Below are 25,348 nucleotides of genomic sequence, written 5' to 3' on the forward strand. Positions count from 1 at the left end.
GTATACCTGGCAAAGTGTATGGTAGAGTTATTATTGAAAGAATTAAGAGTAAGACGGAGAATAGGATAGCAGATGAACAAGGAGGCTTTAGGAAAGGTAGGGGGTGTGTGGACCAGGTGTTTACAGTGAAACATATAAGTGAACAGTGTTTAGATAAGGCTAAAGAGGTCTTTGTGGCATTTATGGATTTGGAAAAGGCGTATGACAGGGTGGATAGGGGGGCAATGTGGCAGTAAATGCGAGGGTCTTGGCAAGAGGCGTGGAGTTAAAAGATAAAGAATCACACACAAAGTGGGAGTTGTCACAGCTGCTCTTTGCTGATGACACTGTGCTCTTGGGACATTCTGAAGAGAAGTTGCAGAGATTGGTGGATGAATTTGGTAGGGTGTGCAAAAGAAGAAAATTAAAGGTGAATACAGGAAAGAGTAAGGTTATGAGGATAACAAAAAGATTAGGTGATGAAAGATTGAATATCAGATTGGAGGGAGAGAGTATGGAGGAGGTGAACGTATTCAGATATTTGGGAGTGGACGTGTCAGCAGATGGGTCTATGAAAGATGAGGTGAATCATAGAATTGGTGAGGGAAAAAGAGTGAGTGGTGCACTTAGGAGTCTGTGGAGACAAAGAACTTTGTCCTTGGAGGCAAAGAGGGGAATGTATGAGAGTATAGTTTTACCAACGCTCTTATATGGGTGTGAAGCATGGTTGATGAATGTTGCAGCGAGGAGAAGGCTGGAGGCAGTGGAGATGTCATGTCTGAGGGCAATGTGTGGTGTGAATATAATGCAGAGAATTCGTAGTTTGGAAGTTAGGAGGAGGTGCGGGATTACCAAAACTGTTGTCCAGAGGGCTGAGGAAGGGTTGTTGAGGTGGTTCGGACATGTAGAGAGAATGGAGCGAAACAGAATGACTTCAAGAGTGTATCAGTCTGTAGTGGAAGGAAGGCGGGGTAGGGGTCGGCCTAGGAAAGGTTGGAGGGAGGGGGTAAAGGAGGTTTTGTGTGCGAGGGGCTTGGACTTCCAGCAGGCATGCGTGAGCGTGTTTGATAGGAGTGAATGGAGACAAATGGTTTTTAATACTTGACGTGCTGTTGGAGTGTGAGCAAAGTAACATTTATGAAGGGGTTCAGGGAAACCGGCAGGCCGGACTTGAGTCCTGGAGATGGGAAGTACAGTGCCTGCACTCTGAAGGAGGGGTGTTAATGTTGCAGTTTAAAAACTGTAGTGTAAAGCACCCCTTCTGGCAAGACAGTGATGGAGTGAATGATGGTGAAAGTTTTTCTTTTTCGGGCCACCCTGCCCTGGTGGGAATCGGCCAGTGTGATAATAAAAAAAATAAATAATTTATAAACAGGCGACGTGCGCTCACTTGCGTGTGCTCATGCGCAGCAATTTGTAATCGTCGATTTGTGTTTGTGGGTGTTGACTCCTGGCTCTTCCCTCCCCATCCCCTTACATTCATCGGGTGTTAAGACAAGGCTATTATCACCCGAATAATTACCAGATACGTAGACACGACAAATAAAATTGGTCAGTGCTACAGTTACATGTGTACGACACTCCCACGTTCAAACACTCCAGACAAGTTCCAAAACACAGTCACAGCAAAAGGCGAGCTGATCCTCCTGCCATTGATAAATTAGACACATGTGCAACACTTGGGTACCTTTGTTTTGGAAACACTTCTCCACACAGTGGCTTCATCGGTTCAATACAAAGATGAATGGTGAAGATCAGGAGTTTGAGGTAATCAATCTTTTTAAGATTGATGGACTAATTATATTGACTCCAGGCTGAGGGACTGATTACCTCAAACTCCTTCTGATCTTAACCATTCATCTTTGTATATGACTGATGAAGCCACTGTGTGGTGAAACGTTTCCACAAAAAGGTACCCAAGTGTTGCATATGTGTCTAATTTATCAATGGCAGGAGGATTAACTTGTGTCTACTGCCACTAGTTGTAGAGCTAAACTGAGTGAGGACGCAGGTAGTGATGAGCAGGGAGTTGTCAGGAGAGGGAGAGAGATCATATACATGTAGAAACGGAGTAAGCAGAAAAATTGTGAAACAGGACTTATACAGAAAGGGGGTAGGAGGAAAAGATGGAACAGGACGTATACATAAAGGGAGGAGGAAAGGATAAAACAGGACGTATACAGAAAGGAAGAGGAGGAGCGACGAGGTGTAATTGGAGTACATGGTAATGAAGGAAACAGAAGGCTTTACGCTCTACATCAAGGCTGTGTGCTGAGACCTGATTATGCTGAGGAGAGAGAGAGAGAGAGAGAGGGGGGGGGGGGTGAATACATTATGAGAGAACAGGAGGAACAGGTAAGGAGAGGAAGGCAGGAACATCAGAAGCAGTAACTATAGCAAAAGAATATCAGCAATAAGAACAGCAACAATAATAATAAAAGATAACATGAGGATTAAAAGCAGCAGCAGCAATAACGAAGGTAACAATAACAAATGGAAAAACTGTAAAAGGAGCAGGAAAAATAGCAACAATAATAACAGTAGTAGCATTTCCTCCTTCACGTAAACTGTTATAATACCTCCCGAGCAGCTGCCTCCGCCAAAGTTTAATTGCTGGCAGAGGCATCCATGGTGATGACTCTGTGTAGCTTGTCACCTCAGCTCCTACTAAATTAATTTCTGGATCGTAGCATTAATTATTGCGTTATTGCAATGGGAAGACTTTGTGATGTATTGACATTGTGTACGTCATTATAGGGCACCTCTTGGTGCTCGCTGTATTTTTATTAATGTAAAAGCGTTAAGCTTATTGGGGCCTTGCAATGCTGAAGTTTGACGAATGAGGAAATATCCTTGTCATTTGAACGAAAGAAAATGCAGTGGTGTGTGTTGCATGGACTGTGCCTGAGGGATGGTTGTCAAGGAGGCGCAGTTCAAGTCTTCCCGTCCTACATGAGAAGATGACCCAGCTTTGAGAAGAAGAGGAGGAGGAGGGGGAAGGGAGGTATTAAAAATCAAACTGAAAAAGAAACAAGGTAATTATAGAGCAAGTTGTTTGTTTATTCCTCCGAAAAAGTCACACGTTTTGAACTTTTCAATAGTAATAATATTGAGCCAATTAAGTCTTAAAAACCTGTGGCATTCTTCAGGTAGTTCCCTTGAGGGTAAGAGGTTACTTAAATTTAGTGTACATGATGCGGTGTAACACTTGGTTCTATATAGTGGATACAGTTGCACGGACCACAACACAACAGTGTTCACATTGTTCTAACATCATTCTCATGTTCAGACACATTTATTCCCACTTCTTTCCACTTGTCCTACGTATATTTTTTTCCTAATACTGCATGAACTGCAGAAAATACATCCCGTTATCAGTGTGTCCCGCAGGTTTAGTTGTGACTACGGATGTACTGATAGTATTGTTGTATGAAATATTAATGTCATCTACCACATTTATATCTCTCCGACCTTAAAGTGCTTACCTAATTTTTTTTTCTGTTTTGTTTTCCTCCAAACTTTCATTTATAACTTGAGAACGAATTAACCTAACGGCTTCAACTTTTTAACGCTGGTTTCGGTACCGAGAGAAGAGTTCATCAGCACCACCACCAGCCAACACCACCACCACCAGTCAACACCACCACCACCAGTCAACACCACCACCAGCCAAAACATCCATCATGTACCACTACCACTAGTTAACACAGGCACAGTCTACCACCACCACTAGTCAACACCACCACCAGTCAACACCACCACCACCAGTCAACACCACCACCACCAGTCAACACCACCACCACCAGTCAACACCACCACCAGTCTAACACAGGCACCGTCCTCCACCACCATCCAGTAGGTACCACCTCGGGTCTTCCCTGCAAGTTAGCCACAAACTCGACCAAATAAGGTTTTTTCCCACTCTGTGCTTAATGAGTCAAGTTTCGGAACTTGTTTCAATTACAATGGTAAAACTTCTTTTACATTAAGATCGATGTAATTAACTGCAACTAGTTCAAAGTGGGCAGCCAAGATTACATCAGCTTTAATGAGACGTTTCTGTCGAGCTAGACAGTGGAGTGAGCGAAACGTATATAGAATAAGACTCCCTTAGGTGGATTAACTTCTTTGATTACTTTGTTAATGATTTGAAAGCAGCATATTTCTCTCTCTCTCTCTCTCTCTCTCTCTCTCTCTCTCTCTCTCTCTCTCTCTCTCTCTCTCTCTCTCTCTCTCTCTCTCTCTCTCTCTCTCTCTCTCTCTCGTGTTTATACAAAGTAACCATAATTTCCAGCTGCGCCAAATTCCTCCATTATTCAACTGACAACTTGCGATAATTGACCCGGATCAGAAAATTACAGAGTTTGAGTTTAGGTTTCAATTATCGTTGTTGAAATCTCACTTTCAGAGAGAGAGAGAGAGAGAGAGAGAGAGAGAGAATGGTAAACAGGGGAAGAAAGATAATGGAAGAGTTATATAAATATGGGGGAGAGTAAATCAAGAGGAAATCCACACTACTGTTAAGTATTGTTATAAACTGTTGACTTGAGTATCATAGTCAGTAGTGGTGTGACACAGCTTGATCATCACCAGTGTGATGATGGGTGGTGTGACACAGCTTGATCACCACCAGTGTGATGATTGGTGGTGTGACACAGCTTGATCATCACCAGTGTGATGATTGGTGGTGTGACACAGCTTGATCACCACCAGTGTGATGATTGGTGGTGTGACACAGCTTGATCATCACCAGTGTGATGATTGGTGGTGTGACACAGCTTGATCATCACCAGTGTGATGATTGGTGGTGTGACACAGCTTGATCATCACCAGTGTGATGATTGGTGGTGTGACACAGCTTGATCACCACCAGTGTGATGATTGGTGGTGTGACACAGCTTGATCATCACCAGTGTGATGATTGGTGGTGTGACACAGCTTGATCATCACCAGTGTGATGATTGGTGGTGTGACACAGCTTGATCATCACCAGTGTGATGATTGGTGGTGTGACACAGCTTGATCACCACCAGTGTGATGATTGGTGGTGTGACACAGCTTGATCATCACCAGTGTGATGATTGGTGGTGTGACACAGCTTGATCACCACCAGTGTGATGATGGGTGGTGTGACACAGCTTGATCATCACCAGTGTGATGATTGGTGGTGTGACATAGCTTGATCATCACCAGTGTGATGATGGGTGGTGTGACACAGGTTGATCATCACCAGTGTGATGATGGGTGGTGTGACACAGCTTGATCACCACCAGTGTGATGATTGGTGGTGTGGCACAGCTTGAGCACCACCAGTGTGATTATTGGTGGTGTGGCACAGCTTGATCACCACCAGTGTGATTATTGGTGGTGTGGCACAGCTTGATCATCACCAGTGTGATGATTGGTGGTGTGGCACAGCTTGATCATCACCAGTGTGATGATTGGTGGTGTGGCACAGGTTGATCATCACCAGTGTGATGATTGGTGATGTGGCACAACTTGATCGCCACCAGTGTGATGATTGGTGGTGTGGCACAGCTTGATCATCACCAGTGTGATGATTGGTGGTGTGGCACAGCTTGATCATCACCAGTGTGATGATTGGTGATGTGGCACAACTTGATCGCCACCAGTGTGATGATTGGTGGTGTGGCACAGCTTGATCATCACCAGTGTGATGATTGGTGGTGTGGCACAGCTTGATCATCACCAGTGTGATGATTGGTGGTGTGGCACAGCTTGATCATCACCAGTGTGATGATTGGTGGTGTGACACAGCTTGATCGCCACCAGTGTGATGATTGGTGATGTGGCACAGCTTGATCACCACCGGTGTGATGATTGGTGGTGTGGCACAGCTTGATCACCACCGGTGTGATGATTGGTGGTGTGGCACAGCTTGATCACCACCGGTGTGATGATTGGTGGTGTGGCACAGCTTGATCATCAGATGATTGGTGGTGTGGCACAGCTTGATCGCCACCAGTGTGATGATTGGTGGTGTGGCACAGCTTGATCGCCACAGGAAGACCTCAGCAGGGTTTTCCAGTGGGCAGTGAAGAACAACATGACGTTCAATGGTGATAAGTTCCAGCTGCTTAGGTATGGAAAGAATGAAGAACTCAAAAGGAACACTAAATACAAAACTCAAGAAGGTCACCAAATAGAATGAAAATAACACGTAGAAGACCTGGGAATAATTGTCAGCTGACCTTTCTTTTAAGACAAAGATCACAACAGCCAGGAAGATGACGGGTGGGTACTGAGAACTTTCAAAACTAGGGAAATAATGCCGATGGTGACTCTTCAAATCGCTAGTGCTCCCTCATTTAGAATATTGTTCAGTACTGACGGCCCCGTTCAAAGCAGGAGAAATATCGGAGCTGGAACAAATACAGAGATCGTTTACGGCTCACAATGAGCCAGTTAAGCACCTAAACTGCTGGTAACGCCTGCAAGACTTGAACATGTATGTACTCATTGGAGCGGAGAAGAGAGAGATGCATGATAATATATACCTGGAAAGTACTCGAGGGCTTGGTCCTAAATCTGCACACTGCGATAACATACTGGAGTGAGAGATATGGGAGGAAGTGTAAAATATACCCAGTGAGGAGCAGGGGTGAGGTGGGGATAATAAGGGAACATTGTATCAACATCCGGGGTCCCAGACTGTTCAACATCCTACCAGAAGATATCAGAAACACGGCTGGAACAAGTGTAGAAACCTTCAAGAGGAAACTGTTCATCCCCTTAGCTTTGAAAGGAGGTGGTCAGTCCCATAGTCTAGGAGCAGGAAGACAGAGAAATATATGCTGACCACTGATCAAGGCTGAGGGACTAAGCACCTCCAAATTACCTCTTCACTTTCTCCACAGTCTCCGGCATTAAATTATCTCGGTATTTGACTGAAGCAGCCTGTTGCGCAACCTAAACGTTTCCGCAAAATAAAGATACCCATGTCTTATTCATTAACTTGTCGGTATTGTATACCTTAGATAATATGATGATTTGCAGCATAGTCAAGTATGTTGCTGGAGTCATCGCGCTAATGCAATTGTAGCTGAAGAGTCAACTTCGCTGCTCGCCGCTGCTCGCCCTTGTACTGTAGGGAAGACAGGTGTACATGAAGACAGGTGTACATGAAGACAGGTGTACATGAAGACAGGTGTACATGAAGACAGATGTACATGAAGACCGATGTACATGAAGGGAAGCAGAGAACGGTAGGCACTGTGTTAGGCTGGAATATAACAACTGTGTGCCGTTAGTTGGTAATGTCAGTTGGGAATCGGTAGACCTTTCGTTCCCCCTTCCCAAGGGTTGTACCTGGTGAGTGTGTTCTGTTATTTGTGCTTGCAGGGGATCGATACACAGCTCCTGGTCCTGCCTTTCAACTCTTATCGACCGTCTTTACCGATTCATGGCTTCACGGCCAGGCTGTGGTGTTTGTCTTCGTCTGGTTCTCTCCACTCACCGTCCTAACACTGACAAAGTAGTTCCTAACCTGCATCTTTAACTGTTATCTTTGTTTCTCGCATCTTAAACATGTCCTTATCAATGGTCCAAGTCGGACCGAAACGTCGTCGTAAGCTTCTCTCTTTTATGTGCGGGTTATTTGTGTATCGTTCCAGTCACGGTATTGTGCCTTTTTGTTATTTATGAAGAACTTAAATGCAAGATCATCATCAAATAGAGCGAAAACAACCATTTGAAGGACCTGGTATATAATATCAGAATACCTTTCTTCTAAGGACAGTAAAGCAAATATCACATTAGCCTGGTCACAGACCGGGCCGCGGGGGCGTTGACCCCCGGAACTCTCTCCAGGTAAACTCCAGGTAAGCCGGGAAAATAATGGGATGGTTAATGAGAGGTTTCAAAATAAAAAGAAATAGTGCCATTGGCGACACTTTAAAAATTGCTTGAGTTCTGTGGCTTACAGTATTGTTCGTCGTTGACGGCTTCATCAGGGCAGAGCCCTTGTGGTTTAGCGCTTCTTTTTTATTATAATAATTCATCAGGGCAGGAGAGATATCACAGCTGGAACAGGTACGCAGATTATTTACAATCCGCATAGAGCTACTATAGTATTTAGATTACAGGGAAAGTCTTAAAATGGTAAATATGTGCTCACCGGAGCGGAGTGAGATTCGTCATAATATGTAGGTGGAAGGGACTTAACAGGCGTATTCTCAGATGGGCAAACTGCCATGACAGCATATTGGAGTGAGAGATGTAAAATAAACTCAGTGATAAGCCATGGGCACAATTATCATTATAATCATAACTAAGCGCTAAGCCCATAAGGGTCATACAGAACCAAAACATTGCATGGACAAATGTGGGCCCAGACTATTGAACATCTTGCTAGAAAATATTAAACACTGCTGGAACATGTGTACTTGAGGAAACTGGACAAGTACCTCCGCTAAGTACTGGATCAACTAGGCTGTGGTGGGTATGTGGGCTAGCGGGCCGCCAGCAGCAACAGCCTGGTTGATCAGGCAAGGACCAGACAAACCTAGCCCAGGGTCGCGCGTTGTGGGGGTAAGAAAACTCACGGAACCCTTCAGAGGTATATCAGAGATGTCGATGTAGTGGAGGGAGTGTTGAAGGTGTGGTGGATGTAGTGTTGGTGTGATGGAGGTAGTGTTGGTGTGATGGAGGTAGTGTTGGTGTGTTGAAAGTGTGGTGAGGTATTGTTGGAGGTGTGGTGGAGGCGGTGTTGGTGTGGTGGAGGTAGTGTTGATGTGAAGGTAGTGATGTGGTGGAGGTAGTGATGATGTGGTGAAGGTAGTGTTGGTGGTGTGGTGTGGTGGAGGTAGTGTTGGTGTGTTGGTGGTGTGGTCGAGGTAGTGTTGGTAGTGTGGTCGAGGTAGTGTTGGTGGTGTGGTCGAGGTAGTGTTGATATGGTGAAGGTAGTGTTGGTGGTGTGGTGGGGGTAATGTTGGTGGTGTGGTGGAGCTGGTGTTGATGTGGTGACGGTAGTATTGGTGTGGTGTGGTGGAGGTAGTGTTGGTGGTGTGGTGGAGGTTGTGTTGGTGGTGTGGTGGAGGTAGTGTTGGTGCGTTGGTGTGGTGGAGGTAGTGTTGGCGTGTTGGTGGTGTAGTGGAGGTAGTGTTGGTGCGTTAGTGGTGTGGTGGAGGTAGTGTTGGCATGCTGGTGGTGTGGTGGAGGTAGGTAGTGTTGGTGGTGGGAGAAAGTGCAAAATAAACCCAGTGAAAAGCAGGAGTGCAGCGGTCACAATAAGGGAGTGTTGTATCAACATCCGTGGTTCCAGAGTCTTCAACATCTTACACTGCTGGAACAAGTGTAAACGTATTCAAGAGGAAATTGGACAAGTATCTTCACCAGATGTCATATCAACCAGGTTGTGATGGGATATATGGGGCTGGGAGTCACCAGCAAGAACAACCTGGTTGACCAGGCAAGCACCAGACGAGCCTGGCTCATGACCGGGCTCCGGGAGTAGAAAGACTCTCGAAACTCATCAAAGGTCAAGGTGTGATTGAGGTAGTGTTGAAGGTGTAGTGTAGGTGGTGTTGGTGTGGCGGAGGTTGTGTTGATGTGGTGGTGTTGGTGTGGTGGAGGTGGTGTTGGTGTGGTGGTGTTGGTGTGGTGGAGGTGGTGTTGGTGTGGTGGGGGTAGTGCTGAAGGTGTGGTGGTGGAGGTAGTATTGAAGGTGTGGCGGAGGTGGTGTTGGTGTGGTGGAGGTGGTGTTGAAGGTGTTGTGGACGTGGTGTTGAAGGTGTGGTGGAGGTGGTGATGGTGTTGTGGAGGTGGTATTGAAGGTGTGGTGGAGGTAGTATTGAAGGTGTGATGGAGGTAGTATTGAAGGTGTGGTGGAGGTGGTGTTGGTGTGGTGGAGGTGGTGTTGGTGTGGTGGAGGTGGTGTTGAAGGTGTTGTGGAGGTGGTGTTGAAGGTGTGGTGGAGGTGGTGTTGGTGTGGTGGAGGTTGTTTTGGTGTGGTGGAGGGACTGTTGGTGGTGTGGAGGTGGTGTTGGTGTGGTGGAGGTTGTGTTTGCGTGGTGGAGGTAGTGCTGAAGGTGTGGTGGAGGTGGTGTTGGTGTGGTGGAGGTAGTGCTGAAGGTGTGGTGGAGGTAGTGTTGAAGGTGTGGAGGTGGTGTTGAAAGGTGTGGTGGAGGTGGTGTTGAAGATGTGGTGGAAGTGGTGTTGAAGGTGAGATGGAAGTAGTATTGAAGGTGTGGTGGAGGTAGTGCTGAAGGTGTGGTGGAGGTGATGAAAGTGTTGTGGAGGTGGTGTTTAAGGTGTGGTGGAGGTAGTATTGAAGGTGTGGCGGAGGTGGTGTTGGTGTGGTGGAGGTGGTGTTGAAGGTGTTGTGGACGTGGTGTTGAAGGTGTTGTGGACGTGGTGTTGAAGGTGTGGTGGAGGTGGTGATGAAGGTGTGGTGGAGGTAGTAATGAAGGTGTGGTGGAGGTGGTGTTGAAGGTGTGGTGGAGGTAATATTGAAGGTGTTGTGGAGGTGGTGTTGAAGGTGTGGTGGAGGTAGTATCGAAGGTGTTGTGGAGGTGGTGTTGAAGGTGTGGTGGAGGTGGTGTTGAAGGTGTGGTGGAGGTAGTATTGAAGGTGTTGTGGAGGTGGTGTTGGTGTGGTGGAGGTAGTATCGAAGGTGTTGTGGAGGTGGTGTTGAAGGTGTGGTGGAGGTGGTGTTGAAGGTGTGGTGGAGGTGGTGTTGAAGGTGTGGTGGAGGTAGTATCGAAGGTGTTGTGGAGGTGGTGTTGAAGGTGTGGTGGAGGTGGTGTTGAAGGTGTGGTGGAGGTGGTGTTGAAGGTGTGGTGGAGGTGGTGTTGAAGGTGTTGTGGAGGTGGTGTTGAAGGTGTGGTAGAGGTGGTGTTGAAGGTGTGGTGGAGGTGGTGTTGAAGGTGTTGTGGAGGTGGTATTGAAGGTGTGGTGGAGGTGGTGTTGAAGGTGTGGTAGAGGTGGTGTTGAAGGTGTGGTGGAGGTAATATTGAAGGTGTGGTGGAGGTGGTGTTGTGGAGGTGGTGTTGAATGTGTGGTGGAGGTAGTATTGAAGGTGTTGTGGAGGTGGTGTTGAAGGTGTGGTGGAGGTTGTATCGAAGGTGTTGTGGAGGTGGTGTTGAAGGTATGGTGGAAGTGGTGTTGAAGGTGTGGTGGAGGTAGTGTTGGTGTGGTGGAGGTAAGGGAGGTAGTGGTGGAGGTAGTGTTGGTGTGGTGGAGGTAAGGGAGGTAGTGGTGGAAGGAGAAGACTACCATAGTGGTGCTCCTCATCATCGTCTTTAAAGACGCTGGACTCACGGCTCCAGCTACTGTTGTCCCGCCGGCTGAACTGCTTCCCTCAGATGGTGCCACCATGCCAGCTGCTGCCTCCAGATGGTGCCACCAAGCCAGCTACTGCTACTAAATGGTGCCACCACGCCAGCTACCGCCACCAGATGGTACCACCATGCCAGACTATGCTACAACGCCGGCCGCTGTTTCCAGCTGGTGTCACAACGCCAGCTGGCGCCACCACACCAGCTGCTCAGATAACAGTTTGTATCTCTTATCATTAAGCAGAAAACTCAAACATAAGTGCAAATAAATAAGTGAAAATACCGAAGTCGCAAAGCATCTCCTGTGTTCAGTCAGCCAGTAATCAAATCTCGTGTGTTTAGTGAGTCAGTAATGAAACCAAAGATGACAATCCTAGTGAATTTTTCATGAGAGATTAATCTCTGCCGACATCTTCATAATCCTAACATCCACTTAACTTTGAAGAAACACTGCTACTGTGCCACAGACTGTACCCCAAGCCTAGACTCGGGGAACTGCATGCTCATCAATACATGCTAAAAATTATTTAAATATCGTCTGGACACAAGAGTCGTTCCACACTCATTAAAAATCTCCACAAAGGTGGCATTTAAGTAGTCGCAAAAAAATGTATACATACCGAGAGCACTGACGTCCTATATTAACAAAAAATCTTCTCAGTTTTAAGAAGTAAATATTACTAAATACATGAATTGACAACAGTTATGCAACTCAGAGCAACATGGGTAGAGCAGGTTGCTTGTGCTTGTCGTGCGATGCACTAGAAGACAAAATGTTGATGTAGTGTACAAACTTAGCAAAAGCCTTCGGCAAGTGCGGTCATGGTGTAATAACCCACATAATATGTGCAAAAGGAATAACTTCCAAAGTGGGTAGATGGTTATTTAACTTTCTAGGCACGGTACCCGCCCCAATTCTTTTCTTAATTTTTATATCCAACATAGACAAACACGCAGACTGTATCATCCTTTGCAGAACACACCAAAATTCTTTTGAGTAACATCCATTGAAGACACAGTAAACCTGCAGCTGATTTAAACCATGTCCTCTGGGTCACAAAAAACTGTATGACCGTCGATGAAGACAAATTTAGGTTGCTTCGCTGTGGAAAAATTGATGAATTGAGATCTTACGTTGTAGGACGATATCAATGTTGGTATCACAAACGAAAAGCAGTTGATTGACTGGATAGCTATAACCTTCAAAACAAGATATGCCAGTCATTTGTTCCCTTTAGAATGAAATGTTGCCGCACCATAATAGCAACTTTTAAGGTAGGCACAATTTCAGAACTGGAGAATGTGCAGCAAACCTTCTCTATCCTTATAACTTCAGTCAAACACTTAGATTACTGGGAATGTCTCAAGTCCTTTGAGCTGTACTCCGTGGAATGTTAGCGAGAAGGATGCATCATAAGTTGCACCAAAACACCCCTAGCTATCTTTAAGAGGGAAATGGATAAGTTCATGCTAATTCCTGATAAGCCAGGGTGTAGTGCCTTTGTTGGATTGCGTGAGGCTAGCACCAGCAGCCTGTTTAATCAGGCCATCAAAGAGGTGGCCTGTTTAATCAGACCATCATAGAGGAGGCCTGTTTAATCAGGCCATCATAGAGGAGGCCTGGTTAATCAGGCCATCATAGAGAAGGCCTGGTTAATCAGGTCATCAAAGAAGAGGCTTGTTTAATCAGGCCATCATAGAGGAGGCCTGGTTAATCAGGCCATCATAGAGGAGGTCTGGTTAATCAGGCCATCATAGAGGAGGCCTGGTTAATCAGGCCATCAAAGAGGAGACCTGGTTAATCAGGCCATCAAAGAGGAGGCCTGGTTAATCAGGCCATCAAAGAGGAGGCCTGGTTAATCAGGCCATCAAAGAGGAGGCCTGGTTAATCAGGCCATCATAGAGGAGGCCTGGTTAATCAGGCCATCATAGAGGAGACCTGGTTAATCAGGCCATCAAAGAGGAGACCTGGTTAATCAGGCCATCAAAGAGGAGGCCTGGTTAATCAGGCCATCAAAGAGGAAGCCTGGTTAGGAACCTGGCCGCAGGAAAGAGTGACACCATCCCTGTAATCGTCTTCAGGTAACCTTCAAGTAACCCTGCGTCACAGCACCACTCAAACACATGTACGTACGCCTTCGTACCTCCTCTGCTTCATTCAACACCACAATCATAAAAAAATGTACTTTGGGGTCCCTCAGTCGTCCTCGTGGGATTTATCTTGAACCAGACTTGCTATAATTGATGTGATTCCAGCAGGATTAGTTTCATTGACGCACATTTTTATATTAGTTTTAATTCTAAATTTCGTTACATTTGTACAGTATTACTGTGCTTGAAGAATAAATTACAATACCGCTTCTAAAACTGTCTGGGACTAGCCCATAGTCGCTGGTGAAATAATTTATTTGTACCAGATTTTTTAAATTTCCTGCTAATTTGCATTTTTAAACAACCTACAAAAAGTTAATTTCACATTCTAATTAAATATACAGCAGTATTGTAGGAACACATGTATTTCTGTTTAGAGACCTCAGAATTTGCATTGCGCTAGTGATGGCTTATAAGCATTACGTAATTATTGATTAAAGGTAGCAGAGTAGAGCAGGGGCGTGTCAGTGTTAATTTACCCCTGGTAACGTGTGGAGAAGACTACATGCTGGTGTTATGACTAAGTTACAGTGAATTTGGGTGTGAGTAGTACTGTAGTCTTTATCAATCATCCACCGGCAGTCCATCCTATCCTATTTTGGGGCATTAATTAGTCATTCTCCAAGATGTGCCTTCAAGTGGTCAACAGAATTTTTATCAAGGTTTTCCTTTCTTAAGCTGACAACACCTCATCGGATCAGCTTCAAATTTTCAACACTGGTGTACTGCAACTAGGAAAGGTTAACGCGACTATTTGCACGCACAGGTGTCTCCTAATCAATTTTATATATACCATTCCTTATTTGGTTTTCTTAAGATAACTCGAGCAAGCCTCTTCTGATCGGCTTCAAACTTTAGCACTGATGTATACTGATAGGAAAAAAGTTTAGGATCATCTACCTGGAGGGTGTTCAAGGGGATCAACGCACCCGCAGCTAAGTCCTTGACTAGGCCTCCTGGTGGATCAGGGTTTGATCAACCAGGCTGTTGCTGCTGGCCACACGTACTCCAACATACGAACCACAGCCCGGCTGATTGGATACTGACTTTATTATAGTGTTTAGCTGCCATCTTGCCAATTTTGTTTATAAAAATTGTATGGTTTTGCAACGAAGTAACTGAAGCATGACTCTTCATCGACTTCAGCCTTTAATAGCCGACACATCTTAAGAAAATGATGACATGACTCAAGAAATCGTAATGACACGATTGCAAATAAACCATACCCCCGGCCGGGATTGAACCCGCGGTCATAGTCTCAAAACTCCAGCCCGTCGCGTTAGCCACTAGACCAGCTAGCCACAATAAGATTCATCCAACTAGGTATATTTCTACACCATAGGAAGGTTAGCACAGGCACCTCTGTGACCACAAATGCAAGTTTTTACAGACGAATCTCCAGCTAGCGTGGCTAACGCGACGGGCTGGAGTTTTGAGACTCTATGACCGCGGGTTCAATCCCGGCCGGGGGTATGGTTTAAAATGATGACATAGTTGGGGCTTAGGCTGTGTAGGGACAATGTGTCAGTTTAAAGAATAAAAAGACACAGTACTGTGACTGGAACAATACACACTGGCTCCCTTCCCTTCGTTGCTGTATAGTCCTTGTGGCTTAGCGCTTCTTTTTTTGATTATAATAATAATAAACCCTTCCCTTCGTGCTTGTGTGTGACTAGTTAATGGTTCAAACCGGACTGAAACATCGTCATGAGTTTCTCCTGTGTGAGGGGTTATTAGTGTATGTCAGTTTACTAAAATAGTTAATTAACTTGCAATTGTTAGATTCTGTGCGAGAACGCGAGAATAAGTCTCCTGCTCTGTTTCCCACTAATAACTAGACAATACTTCGGGATGTGTAGTTACGAATTTACAAATTTTTATCGAAGAAATTAGGACATTTGAAATATTCTACTCGTTTTCATGCAATAATTTGTGAATGCTGCACCAGATCGACTTCAAATCTTGAACGCTGATAACTTCGGACCAACTTCTGACCAGCTTCAAAATTTAAGTTCTGGTGTGTTTTGGGATACTGATCTGTGCGATAACCTTTAAATTTTCGAAGTTAGCATATCTTAGTGGAAGGTTCAAATTGAATTTTGGCTTCGTAGGTGTCAGTTTACCATTTTTATTGCAAAAAAAAGAAAAAAAAGAAAATGGGAGATTTGTTTCTTTGCGGTACCTTGTGAAGCCTCTTCTGATTAACAAATCATTCTGATTGACAAATTATCATCGATGCTGCTTAACTGCTTTAGAAACTTATGGCACACTGTACTATTCCTTTTACGTACCTTAAGGTACAGGGAGCTGAGTTTATGGGACTAGTGGATACATTCACGGAATATTAAGGTAGATGGAAGCTGCATATATGGGACACGGGGATACCTTTCTCGGTTCACTGAAATAGAAAGGTCTTGGCTTATGGGATATTGTGATGCTTCCTCAGAACATTGAGGTAGAGGGGGGCTGGGTTAATGGGATACAGGGATACCTTTCGCGGATCATTGAGGTAGAGGGGGACTGAATTTCGGGGATATCTCCGTAAGCTATGCGTGTCGTAAAAGGCGACTAACATGCCGGGAGCAAAGGGCTAGTAACCCCTTATCCTGTATACATTACTAAAGTTAAGATAACCTTTTGTTTTTCTTTTTGGGTCACCCTGACTCGGTGGGATACGGCCGGTTTGTTGAAAGAAGAAGAAATATATAGATAGATATATGTCGTGCCGAATAGGTAAAATTAGTCAATTAGCAAAACTCATTTAAAATTAAGTCCTTTCTAAAATTTTCTCTTATACGTTTAAAGATATATTTTTTTCATTTATGTTAATGTAAAAATTAATAATTTTGTACGAAATGAACCTTAGAAAACTTACCTAACCTTATTATAACAAGCGCAATTTAATTTAGCCTAATCCAACTGAATATATTTTAGATAAGTTTGCAATAATTAATAATAAACAAACACATTGAAATATATTTTTTTTTTCGTTAGGTTCAGAATGATTTTTGCAGAATTATTGCATACACAAATTTTCGCTTGCCTTATTCGGCAAGAAGACCGTTGCTATTTAAGACAAAAATAGCAAGTTTTACCTATTCGGCACGACATATATATATGTATGTGTGTGTGTGTGTGTGTGTGTGTGTGTTAATTCTACATGATACGTAAAGTGTACATGCGTAATATAAATTGGGTGTGTGATGGCCAGGGTCTTGCATGAATAATTAATATGGTAATAACAAGGCCGAGGGCAGTGCTTGTATGCGCTGTAACAGCCTCCTCCCTCCCCAGTTACTGCAATTATTATTATAACAAGCACTACTACCCTGTGATGGACTCTTAATGTTGGGTTGTAGATTCTTGATCTATCATAATTCTTTTATCAGACTATTTTAGACTTTTGAGTTATGGATGAAGGGACAAAAGTATGTACACTAAGGCCATTTTTATTGGAAACGTTTCGGTCCTTGGAGCTTGGTCACTGCAGTTTGGAGTGACCAAGGTCCAAGGACCGAAACGTTTCCAGTAAAGATGTCCTAAGTGCATTAAGCGCTTTGTGTCCTTTTCTGTTTGGAATCGAGACAGATCAGACCAGGGAGTCAAATAGACGTAATGGAGATTGAGGTTGCAGGTTTTGTGAGGCCTAGAAAAAGCCACTTTTGAAATAAGTGGGGAAGGACTGTGTGGAGATTTAAGTGAAAAATGGATCGTTGTGTTTTGTTTACCCTGTCTCACAGTTGAATGAATTTTTGTAAGAACTTCCATAACTGTTTGAGTTGTTATATAGTATTTGTTTCCATTTCTTTTCAATCCCATTCCATTACAATTTATTTCCATCCCCATTTCATTCTTTTCCAACTGCGTCATTACAGGTTATACTATGTCAGTCGACTTAGTCGATTTGCATATTCAGCACTGTCGACTTAATTCAAAGTACTCCATATGTCTGTCTTTCTCATAATATGGAGGTATTCAAGTTTCAAAAGCAAATTTGTCAATGAAGAAAAAGATGGTAAAGAATGAATGTGGCTTTTATTATAGTTGTTGATGTTATATATGGTCTTTGTGGAAAATACTGTATATTTTCCGAAAATACAGTGTTTTTTTGTATGTAAATTGATGGAATATATTGTAGGTAATAAAAATTAATTTGTAAATAAATAAAGAACCAGCGAAATGGGTGAGCACCACTGGGGAAGGGAGTCGCCATTGTTTTGAACTGACCAAGAGAAACGTTAGTGAAAATCCGAAGAATTTTCGTCGCTCTAGAGGTTATATTGGGCTTAAAACCTCTCAGATAGAAGCCGAAATTGTTGGAATTGCAGTCCTGCAGAACGTGAGAATTAGCCGACAGGACAGGACTCCATAATTAGATGGAAACAGGATATTACCACAGCTAGGTGATGTCTATTTATGTTGAAATTCTGGCCAGTATTTTCTTCATATTTTAGGCAGGGGTTTTTGTGTATGACACCATAATCTCCAGACTAATTGGTGAGTGGTATTAAGATAAATTCTCCTTCAGTGTATATGTATCCATTTTTTAAATTTAATATACAGTCCACATATTTATATTAATGTTTTACCAGAATTCCTGGTGATGTATATTTCATTTGAAATTAGTATAGGTCCAGAGTGACTTGTGGAGATATAGATTGTAGTAGGTATCGAAGGGGGACATTTTTTGCGACCTAGGTGTCCTAAAATTCCTACTTGTCTCTGTAACCTTGATAAAGAATAATTATCTTTGTTACCATTTACTGGAATGTATCTAATGAGATTCATCCAGGTAAATTTGATTTTCCACAGTCTTAATAAAATTTGTACCCAACATTTGGGGGAGAAGGCACTTCCCTTTCTCGGATCACACTTGTCACCCCTCTAATTTCCCAGACATTGTATGACCCTAACGATCTTATGCTTGCCTATATTTTTATATATTTATTTTGATAGTATATCTTGTAACGGTATTTTTTTTCTTCTTGCAGATGTCAAAGTGGGAGAAAGTCTACCTCGCAGATCAGATCCCAACGCCCCTAATTCCTCGGGGCCTCAGGGATCTACCCACGCCCACCCACACGCCCATCAAAAGTACCAGCATCACCCGCACGCTCACCACCAAAATTACCAACATCATCCGCATCCTCATTCACAGAACCAGTATCACCACTACAAAAGTGATGACTTACACAACAAATACCAAGTATATCCTGGGCAAAATTATCAAAGTAATGGGCCTTATACTAACTACCCTGGGAACCAAAACTATCCTCACGGTTACTCAGAGGATCATAACTACCCTAATAACTACAAACAAGCTCCAAGTCGTCCTCCCAATTACCAGGAGAGCCAGCAGCCTCTGCCTGCTAATCCAAACGGTGAATACAACACCCTCAATAGTCAGAGTGCTAGGATGAACGGTACGTATAGACCCAACCACTACGACTTCCAGGACTACCATAACTTCAAGAACCATCAGCAGGATTACAAAAATCACCAGCAAGACTATAAGAATCACCAACAAGACTATAAGAACCACCAGCAAGACTATAAGAACCTGGATTATGGCACTACTTACGGGCGCCATCACGACCAACGGCTCAACGGTCGCCCTCCTAATGATATCCATCAACAACAATTTTCCGACTCTGAGCTTACCGTATCTAAAGTAAGTGACTCGATTTTTCCCAGCTATATTTTTAGCTGTATATTTGTTTCTTAAATGTGAGATAAATAAAAAAAAATATTTTTGAGCAAATGTGTAAAACCAAATTCATTACTAAATTTGCCTAATATTTTGAGTGTTTATGCTGTATGAGAACGAAAGAGTAGGATTGTGGGGAAATTCTTTGGAGATATTCAAAATTTGTATGGGCATGTATGAGTTTGTGGCGTACATGCATAACCATGGGCATTGCGCATTGGGGGCATAAGTGTGATTAAATTGCTTGAACCTGTAGTTTTGCTATGGGGTTGGGATTTGCTGGGATACGTATCACTGTATAGCTGCTTCTTGGATTTTTTGGAATAATTTTTTGGCCATGAAATTTGCTTGTATTTTTATTTGTAATGCACACTGAATTATAAAGGTAGTAGTTATTCAAATTTTAGAGCATGTTAATTCAGTATGTAGTTATTTTTAGCTTAGAATTGACTATAAAATAATGATATAATTAGGGCATGTCCTTAAACTTAACAAACCACAGCTATTAAATCTACACACATTTCCATATTTTCTAAAATATTTCGTTACATGCCTTACATGTGTGTCCTCACCTACTAACATGTGTGATGGTCATTGTTTGAGCCTCTCGATATGATCACTTATTTCCCACGAGGCTAGGTCAGCTTGAGGCTCCAGCTGGTGCAATAAATATAAGTAGCAGTGGTAAGTGAATCCTGGCAAGGCTACGCGAGACCAGGGAATGGCTGCACTAGCCTTGTTTTTGTGGTACCACCTTCGCCAGGTCTCACTAACCTCCGATACAGCTTTTTTTGTGTTATTGTGCCGTCTTCATTGTGTGCGTCCCCCCAAGTAGGAACATTTCTGTGTTCATCATTTTCTTCTGGAAACAAGAAAATAGTTTGTAAGAGGAGACATTGTGCTGCGGGGTGGACCAGGTTTATTTGTGTATGCCTTTGATTTTTTTTTTAAGGGAAACGGACACGAATGCATTCACTTACGACGCCTTAATTGAAAAAGTTTTGGTCACTTCAAATAGCTCTGTACATTATTTCAAGTGATTAAGGTCCAATGATCAAATCGTTTTCAGTAGTGTAAATGCACCATTGTCCATTTCCCTCAAGTCGGCAGTTACTTACCTTCTTACTACATTTTTTTGTTTAATTTTATAGTCGTAAATATTATGACACCGAAAGACTTCATACTATTGTTTTATACAGTGCCTGCATGACTAAACAGTTCATATCTGTATATGCTATACAGATATGTATATAAAGACAGCAGTTGACACATGCTACATCATTATTTCTTTCAACTTTATACATAGCTTTAAAAAATATAGAAATATTCATTGGGGCAGCCTTTTATCTCCGGATCTTTCGTATTTCCTGGTTATGCGTCTGATCCTGGTAACTTATGATGTTAAGGTGAAAGGTGTGTCGAGGTGTCGGTTGATGTTATTCCATCGGCAGCTTCACTGGTGTATGTTTACCTTTCAACGTGGCTTGATGTGTGTGCACGCGCACGCGTGTGTTGGCTTGGCGTGCGTAGGAACAGAATTCCCTGAGGATAGCGTGATGGTTAGTAACATATCCGCATTATAACCCTCTTCTGCTGGTGGAAGAAGCGCTTCTTCCCCCATTTTTTCGTATTTCCTTATCACTATTTCTTCTCTCGTTCCTTCCCCTTCCTTCTTTATATAAAAGAGGCGCATTTTAAATGTAGCTTTTCTTAGCTGTAGATCAAGTGTTGCTGCTCCTGTGTCGTTACAAATAACCTCGTCTCGTAAACTGTCTTGCCTTATGAGTGGAGGATGTTTATAGGTTCATTTCTCTAAGAGTTCTCGTTCATTTTCTCTGCTCTTCCTTCCCACAGACTTACTAAATGTCTGAACACTCCACGCTACTTCCCAGGCCTTGGAAAGACGGCTACAACACCCTTTCATGGGCCCTGTCATACCTATTCTGAAAACTGTTTCCACCACTTCCTCATATACATCGGCTTGTCCAAGGACCAGTCCTTTGAAAAAAATAATTAGACCTTACCTGTGATGTTTGAGTCCTGTTTCTTTTTTTCTCTCGAAGCCAAACCTCATGTCATATTTCACTATTAACTGTCTGGTCAGTCACACTATTGTTGGTAGCTCGCAGGCCTGCACATTAATGTATTATGGGAAGCGCTAAATCCTTAGAAATCATAAAGCCTCCTTGAATTATATATCCAGGGGGGAGCTGTAAACCAGCAACCCCCCTCCCCCTCTCACTTTGAAGGGGTTCCTCGTACGTGCAAAAGCACGAACACAGGTGGCCCAAGAGTAGGGTCTCTTGAATTTCAAGCCTACCGACTATACGTGGGTATCAAGGTTACATGTACACTAGTCTAGGATACTCTAATACCCGAAATAGTTATTAAACTCGTACGCGCTTGTACACTAAGATACACACACTTCTCGGTATCTGTATCCTGCCCAAGAGCTGCAGCTCATCCACATCAAACTCGTGTATGTTATTACACACTGCCCATATTAAAAGATAGATTCTTATTGATCAAGATATCGCTTTGAATAGTATTTAAATATTCTGATTGTTTGGCTAATATACACTTATCTTCATTTTTATCTTGTGCATCTGGCTACTTTGGCAGTAGCTGCATTTTGGCTTGGGGGAAAAATGTGCATTTTTGCGGTTTTTGGCAACTCTTAGAAATTTTGATGGGATATTTAGTATTTCTTTTTATTGCAGATGCATTTAGATATTGACGGTATGTCAATCTAGATTAATTTTATGGTATGTTCAGTTAGTTGCATCGTGTTAAAAAAATATTTTGTCATAGCTAATGTACCGAAGATTTGTAGCACTGCATCGTAGCCACGTTTGAATCAGCACTGGCACAGTGAAACTTAAAATTGGTGGCAGTGGCTGTCCTATTTGCCTGGCAAATAAAGCCAATTTGTGTGTGTGTGTGTGTGTGTGTGTGTGTGTGTGTGTGTGTGTGTGTGTGTGTGTGTGTGTGTGTGTGTGTGTGTGTGTGTGTGTGTGTGTGCTTGAGAAAGAGAGAGAGAGAGAGAGAGAGAGAGAGAGAGGAGGGGGGGTAGAATAGTGCACGAGAACGAACTGTCACAGTTTTCGCTAGAATAAATGCACCCATTTCTCATTTTACGCACGAAACATAGCGTCATAGAGCATGATGGCCAGAAACAACGCCCAGAATGCGGACTGATCTGTGGCGTTTATTCTTGAAGGTGTGTAACTTAGAGTGTAGGTCACATCAGTGTGCCCAGAGTGTAGGTCACATCAGTGTGCCCAGAGTGTAGGTCACATCAGTGTGCCCAGAGTGTAGGTCACATCAGTGTGCCCAGAGTGTAGCTCAGATCAGTGTATCCAGAGTGTAGGTCAGATCAGTGTACCAGTGTAGGTCACATCAGTGTGCCCAGAGTGTAGGTCACATCAGTGCCCACAGTGTAGGTCACATCAATGTGCCCAGAGTGTAGGTCACATCAGTGTGCCCAGAGTGTAGGTCACATCAGTGTGCCCAGAGTGTAGGTCACATCAGTGTGCCCAGAGTGTAGGTCACATCAATGTGCCCAGAGTGTAGGTCACATCAGTGTGCCCAGAGTGTAGGTCAGATCAGTGTGCCCAGAGTGTAGCTGAGATCAGTGTGCCCAGAGTGTAGGTCAGATCAGTATGGCCAGAGTGTAGGTCAGATCAGTGTGCCCAGAGTGTAGGTCAGATCAGTGTACCCAGAGTGTAGGTCAGATCAGTGTACCAGTGTAGGTCACATCAGTGTGCCCAGAGTGTAGGTCACATCAGTGCCCACAGTGTAGGTCACATCAATGTGCCCAGAGTGTAGGTCACATCAGTGTGCCCAGAGTGTAGGTCACATCAGTGTGCCCAGAGTGTAGGTCACATCAATGTGCCCAGAGTGTAGGTCACAGTGTGCCCAGAGTGTAGGTCAGATCAGTGTGCCCAGAGTGTAGGTCAGATCAGTGTGCCCAGAGTGTAGGTCAGATCAGTGTGCCCAGAGTGTAGGTCAGATCAGTGTGCCCAGAGTGTAGGTCAGATCAGTGTGCCCAGAGTGTAGGTCAGATCAGTGTGCCCAGAGTGTAGGTCAGATCAGTGTGCCCAGAGTGTAGGTCAGATCAGTGTGCCCAGAGTGTAGGTCAGATCAGTGTGCCCAGTGTAGGTCAGATCAGTGTGCCCAGAGTGTAGGTCAGATCAGTGTGCCCAGAGTGTAGGTCAGATCAGCGTGCCCAGAGTGTAGGTCAGATCAGCGTGCCCAGAGTGTAGGTCAGATCAGTGTGCCCAGAGTGTAGGTCACATCAGTGTGCCCAGAGTGTAGGTCACATCAGTGTGCCCAGAGTGTAGCTCAGATCAGTGTGCCCAGAGTGTAGGTCACATCAGTGTGCCCAGAGTGTAGGTCAGACCAGTGTATCCAGAGTGTAGGTCACATCAATGTGCCCAGAGTGTAAGTCACATCGGTGTGCCCAGAGTGTAGGTCACATCGGTGTGCCCAGAGTGTAGGTCAGTTCAGTGTGCCCAGAGTGTAGGTCACATCAGTGTTACCAGTGTTGGTCACATCAGTGTGCCCAGAGTGTAGGTCACATCAGTGTGCCCAGAGTGTAGGCCACATCAGTGTGCCCAGAGTGTAGGTCAGATCAGTGTGCCCAGCGTGTAGGTCAGATCAGTGTATCCAGAGTGTAGGTCACATCAATGTGCCCAGAGTGTAAGTCACATCGGTGTGCCCAGAGTGTAGGTCACATCGGTGTGCCCAGAGTGTAGGTCAGTTCAGTGTGCCCAGAGTGTAGGTCACATCAGTGTTCCCAGTGTTGGTCACATCAGTGTGCCCAGAGTGTAGGCCACAGTGTGCCCAGAGTGTAGGCCACATCAGTGTGCCCAGAGTGTAGGTCACATCAGTGTGCCCAGAGTGTAGGTCACAGTGTGCCCAGAGTGTAGGTCACATCAGTGTGCCCAGAGTGTAGGTCACATCAGTGTGCCCAGAGTGTAGGTCACATCAGTGTGGTTTGAGAGTTTGGCTTACAAAATGCTGGACGCAGACACAAAAGTCGTCGCCAGCAATTTCTCAGACGGCACGGACATATTCCCATGACGTGGGCACTGACAAAAGTCTGGAACGAATCAGATTACGTGGAATGTACTCTGAAGTGAAAAAGCAAGAGATACTTGATAATATACACCTGGAATTTAGTATGTTGGAAGGCTAGGTCCCATATCAACACAAAATCATAACTTATTGCAGCGGGAGGGAGGGAAATGTGTCCTCCCCCGCGTATGGCAAGATCGAAACGCTGCTTCTTTTGTTCTAGTATGTTACTTGTTCTAGTTAGTATGTTATTTCTTCTAGTATGCTACTCCTGTTCTGATATGTTACTCTTGTTCTAGTATGCTACTCTTGTTCTAGTATGTTACTCTTCTTCAGGTATGCTACTCTTGTTCTAGTATGTTACTCTTGTTCTAGTATGTTACTCTTGTTCTAGTATGTTACTCTTGTTCTAGTATGTTACTCTTGTTCTAGTATGTTACTCTTGTTCTAGTATGTTACTCTTGTTCTAGTATGCTACTCTTGTTCTAGTATGTTACTCTTGTTCTAGTATGTTACTCTTGTTCTAGTATGTTACTCTTGTTCTAGTATGTTACTCCTGTTCTCGTATGTTATTCTTGTTCTAGTATGTTACTCTTGTTCTAGTATGTTACTCTTGTTCTAGTATGTTACTCTTGTTCTAGTACGTTACTCTTGTTCTAGTATGTTACTCTTGTTCTAGTATGTTACTCTTGTTCTAGTATGTTACTCTTGTTCTAGTATGTTACTCTTGTTCTAGTATGTTACTCTTGTTTACTCTTGTTCTAGTATGTTACTCTTGTTCTAGTATGTTACTCTTATTCTAGTATGTTACTCTTGTTCTAGTATGTTACTCTTGTTCTAGTATGTTACTCTTGTTCTAGTATGTTACTCTTGTTCTAGTATGTTACTCTTGTTCTAGTATGTTACTCTTGTTCTAGTATGTTACTCTTGTTCTAGTATGCTACTCTTGTTCTAGTATGTTACTCTTGTTCTAGTATGCTACTCTTGTTCTAGTATGTTACTCTTCTTCAGGTATGCTACTCTTGTTCTAGTATGTTACTCTTGTTCTAGTATGTTACTCTTGTTCTAGTATGTTACTCTTGTTCTAGTATGTTACTCTTGTTCTAGTATGTTACTCTTGTTCTAGTATGTTACT

The 25,348-nt window shown here is 43.6% G+C and overlaps 1 protein-coding gene across 21 annotated transcripts in view; it reads left to right on the forward strand.

Annotated features, from left to right (window-relative positions):
* The window catches only part of LOC128697010 (uncharacterized), a 1,143,041-nt gene that overhangs the window by 1,001,737 nt on the left and 115,956 nt on the right, over positions 1–25,348 (forward strand). For all 21 annotated transcript variants that reach the window (XM_053788515.2, XM_070090364.1, XM_070090365.1 and 18 more), the window contains one exon: positions 18,419–19,098. In XM_053788515.2, coding sequence (XP_053644490.2) covers positions 18,419–19,098 — 680 coding nt within the window. The remainder of the gene's footprint in view (positions 1–18,418; positions 19,099–25,348) is intronic.

Source organism: Cherax quadricarinatus, chromosome 31 (assembly GCF_038502225.1).
Source record: "Cherax quadricarinatus isolate ZL_2023a chromosome 31, ASM3850222v1, whole genome shotgun sequence".
NCBI classification, from domain to species: Eukaryota; Metazoa; Arthropoda; class Malacostraca; order Decapoda; family Parastacidae; genus Cherax; species Cherax quadricarinatus.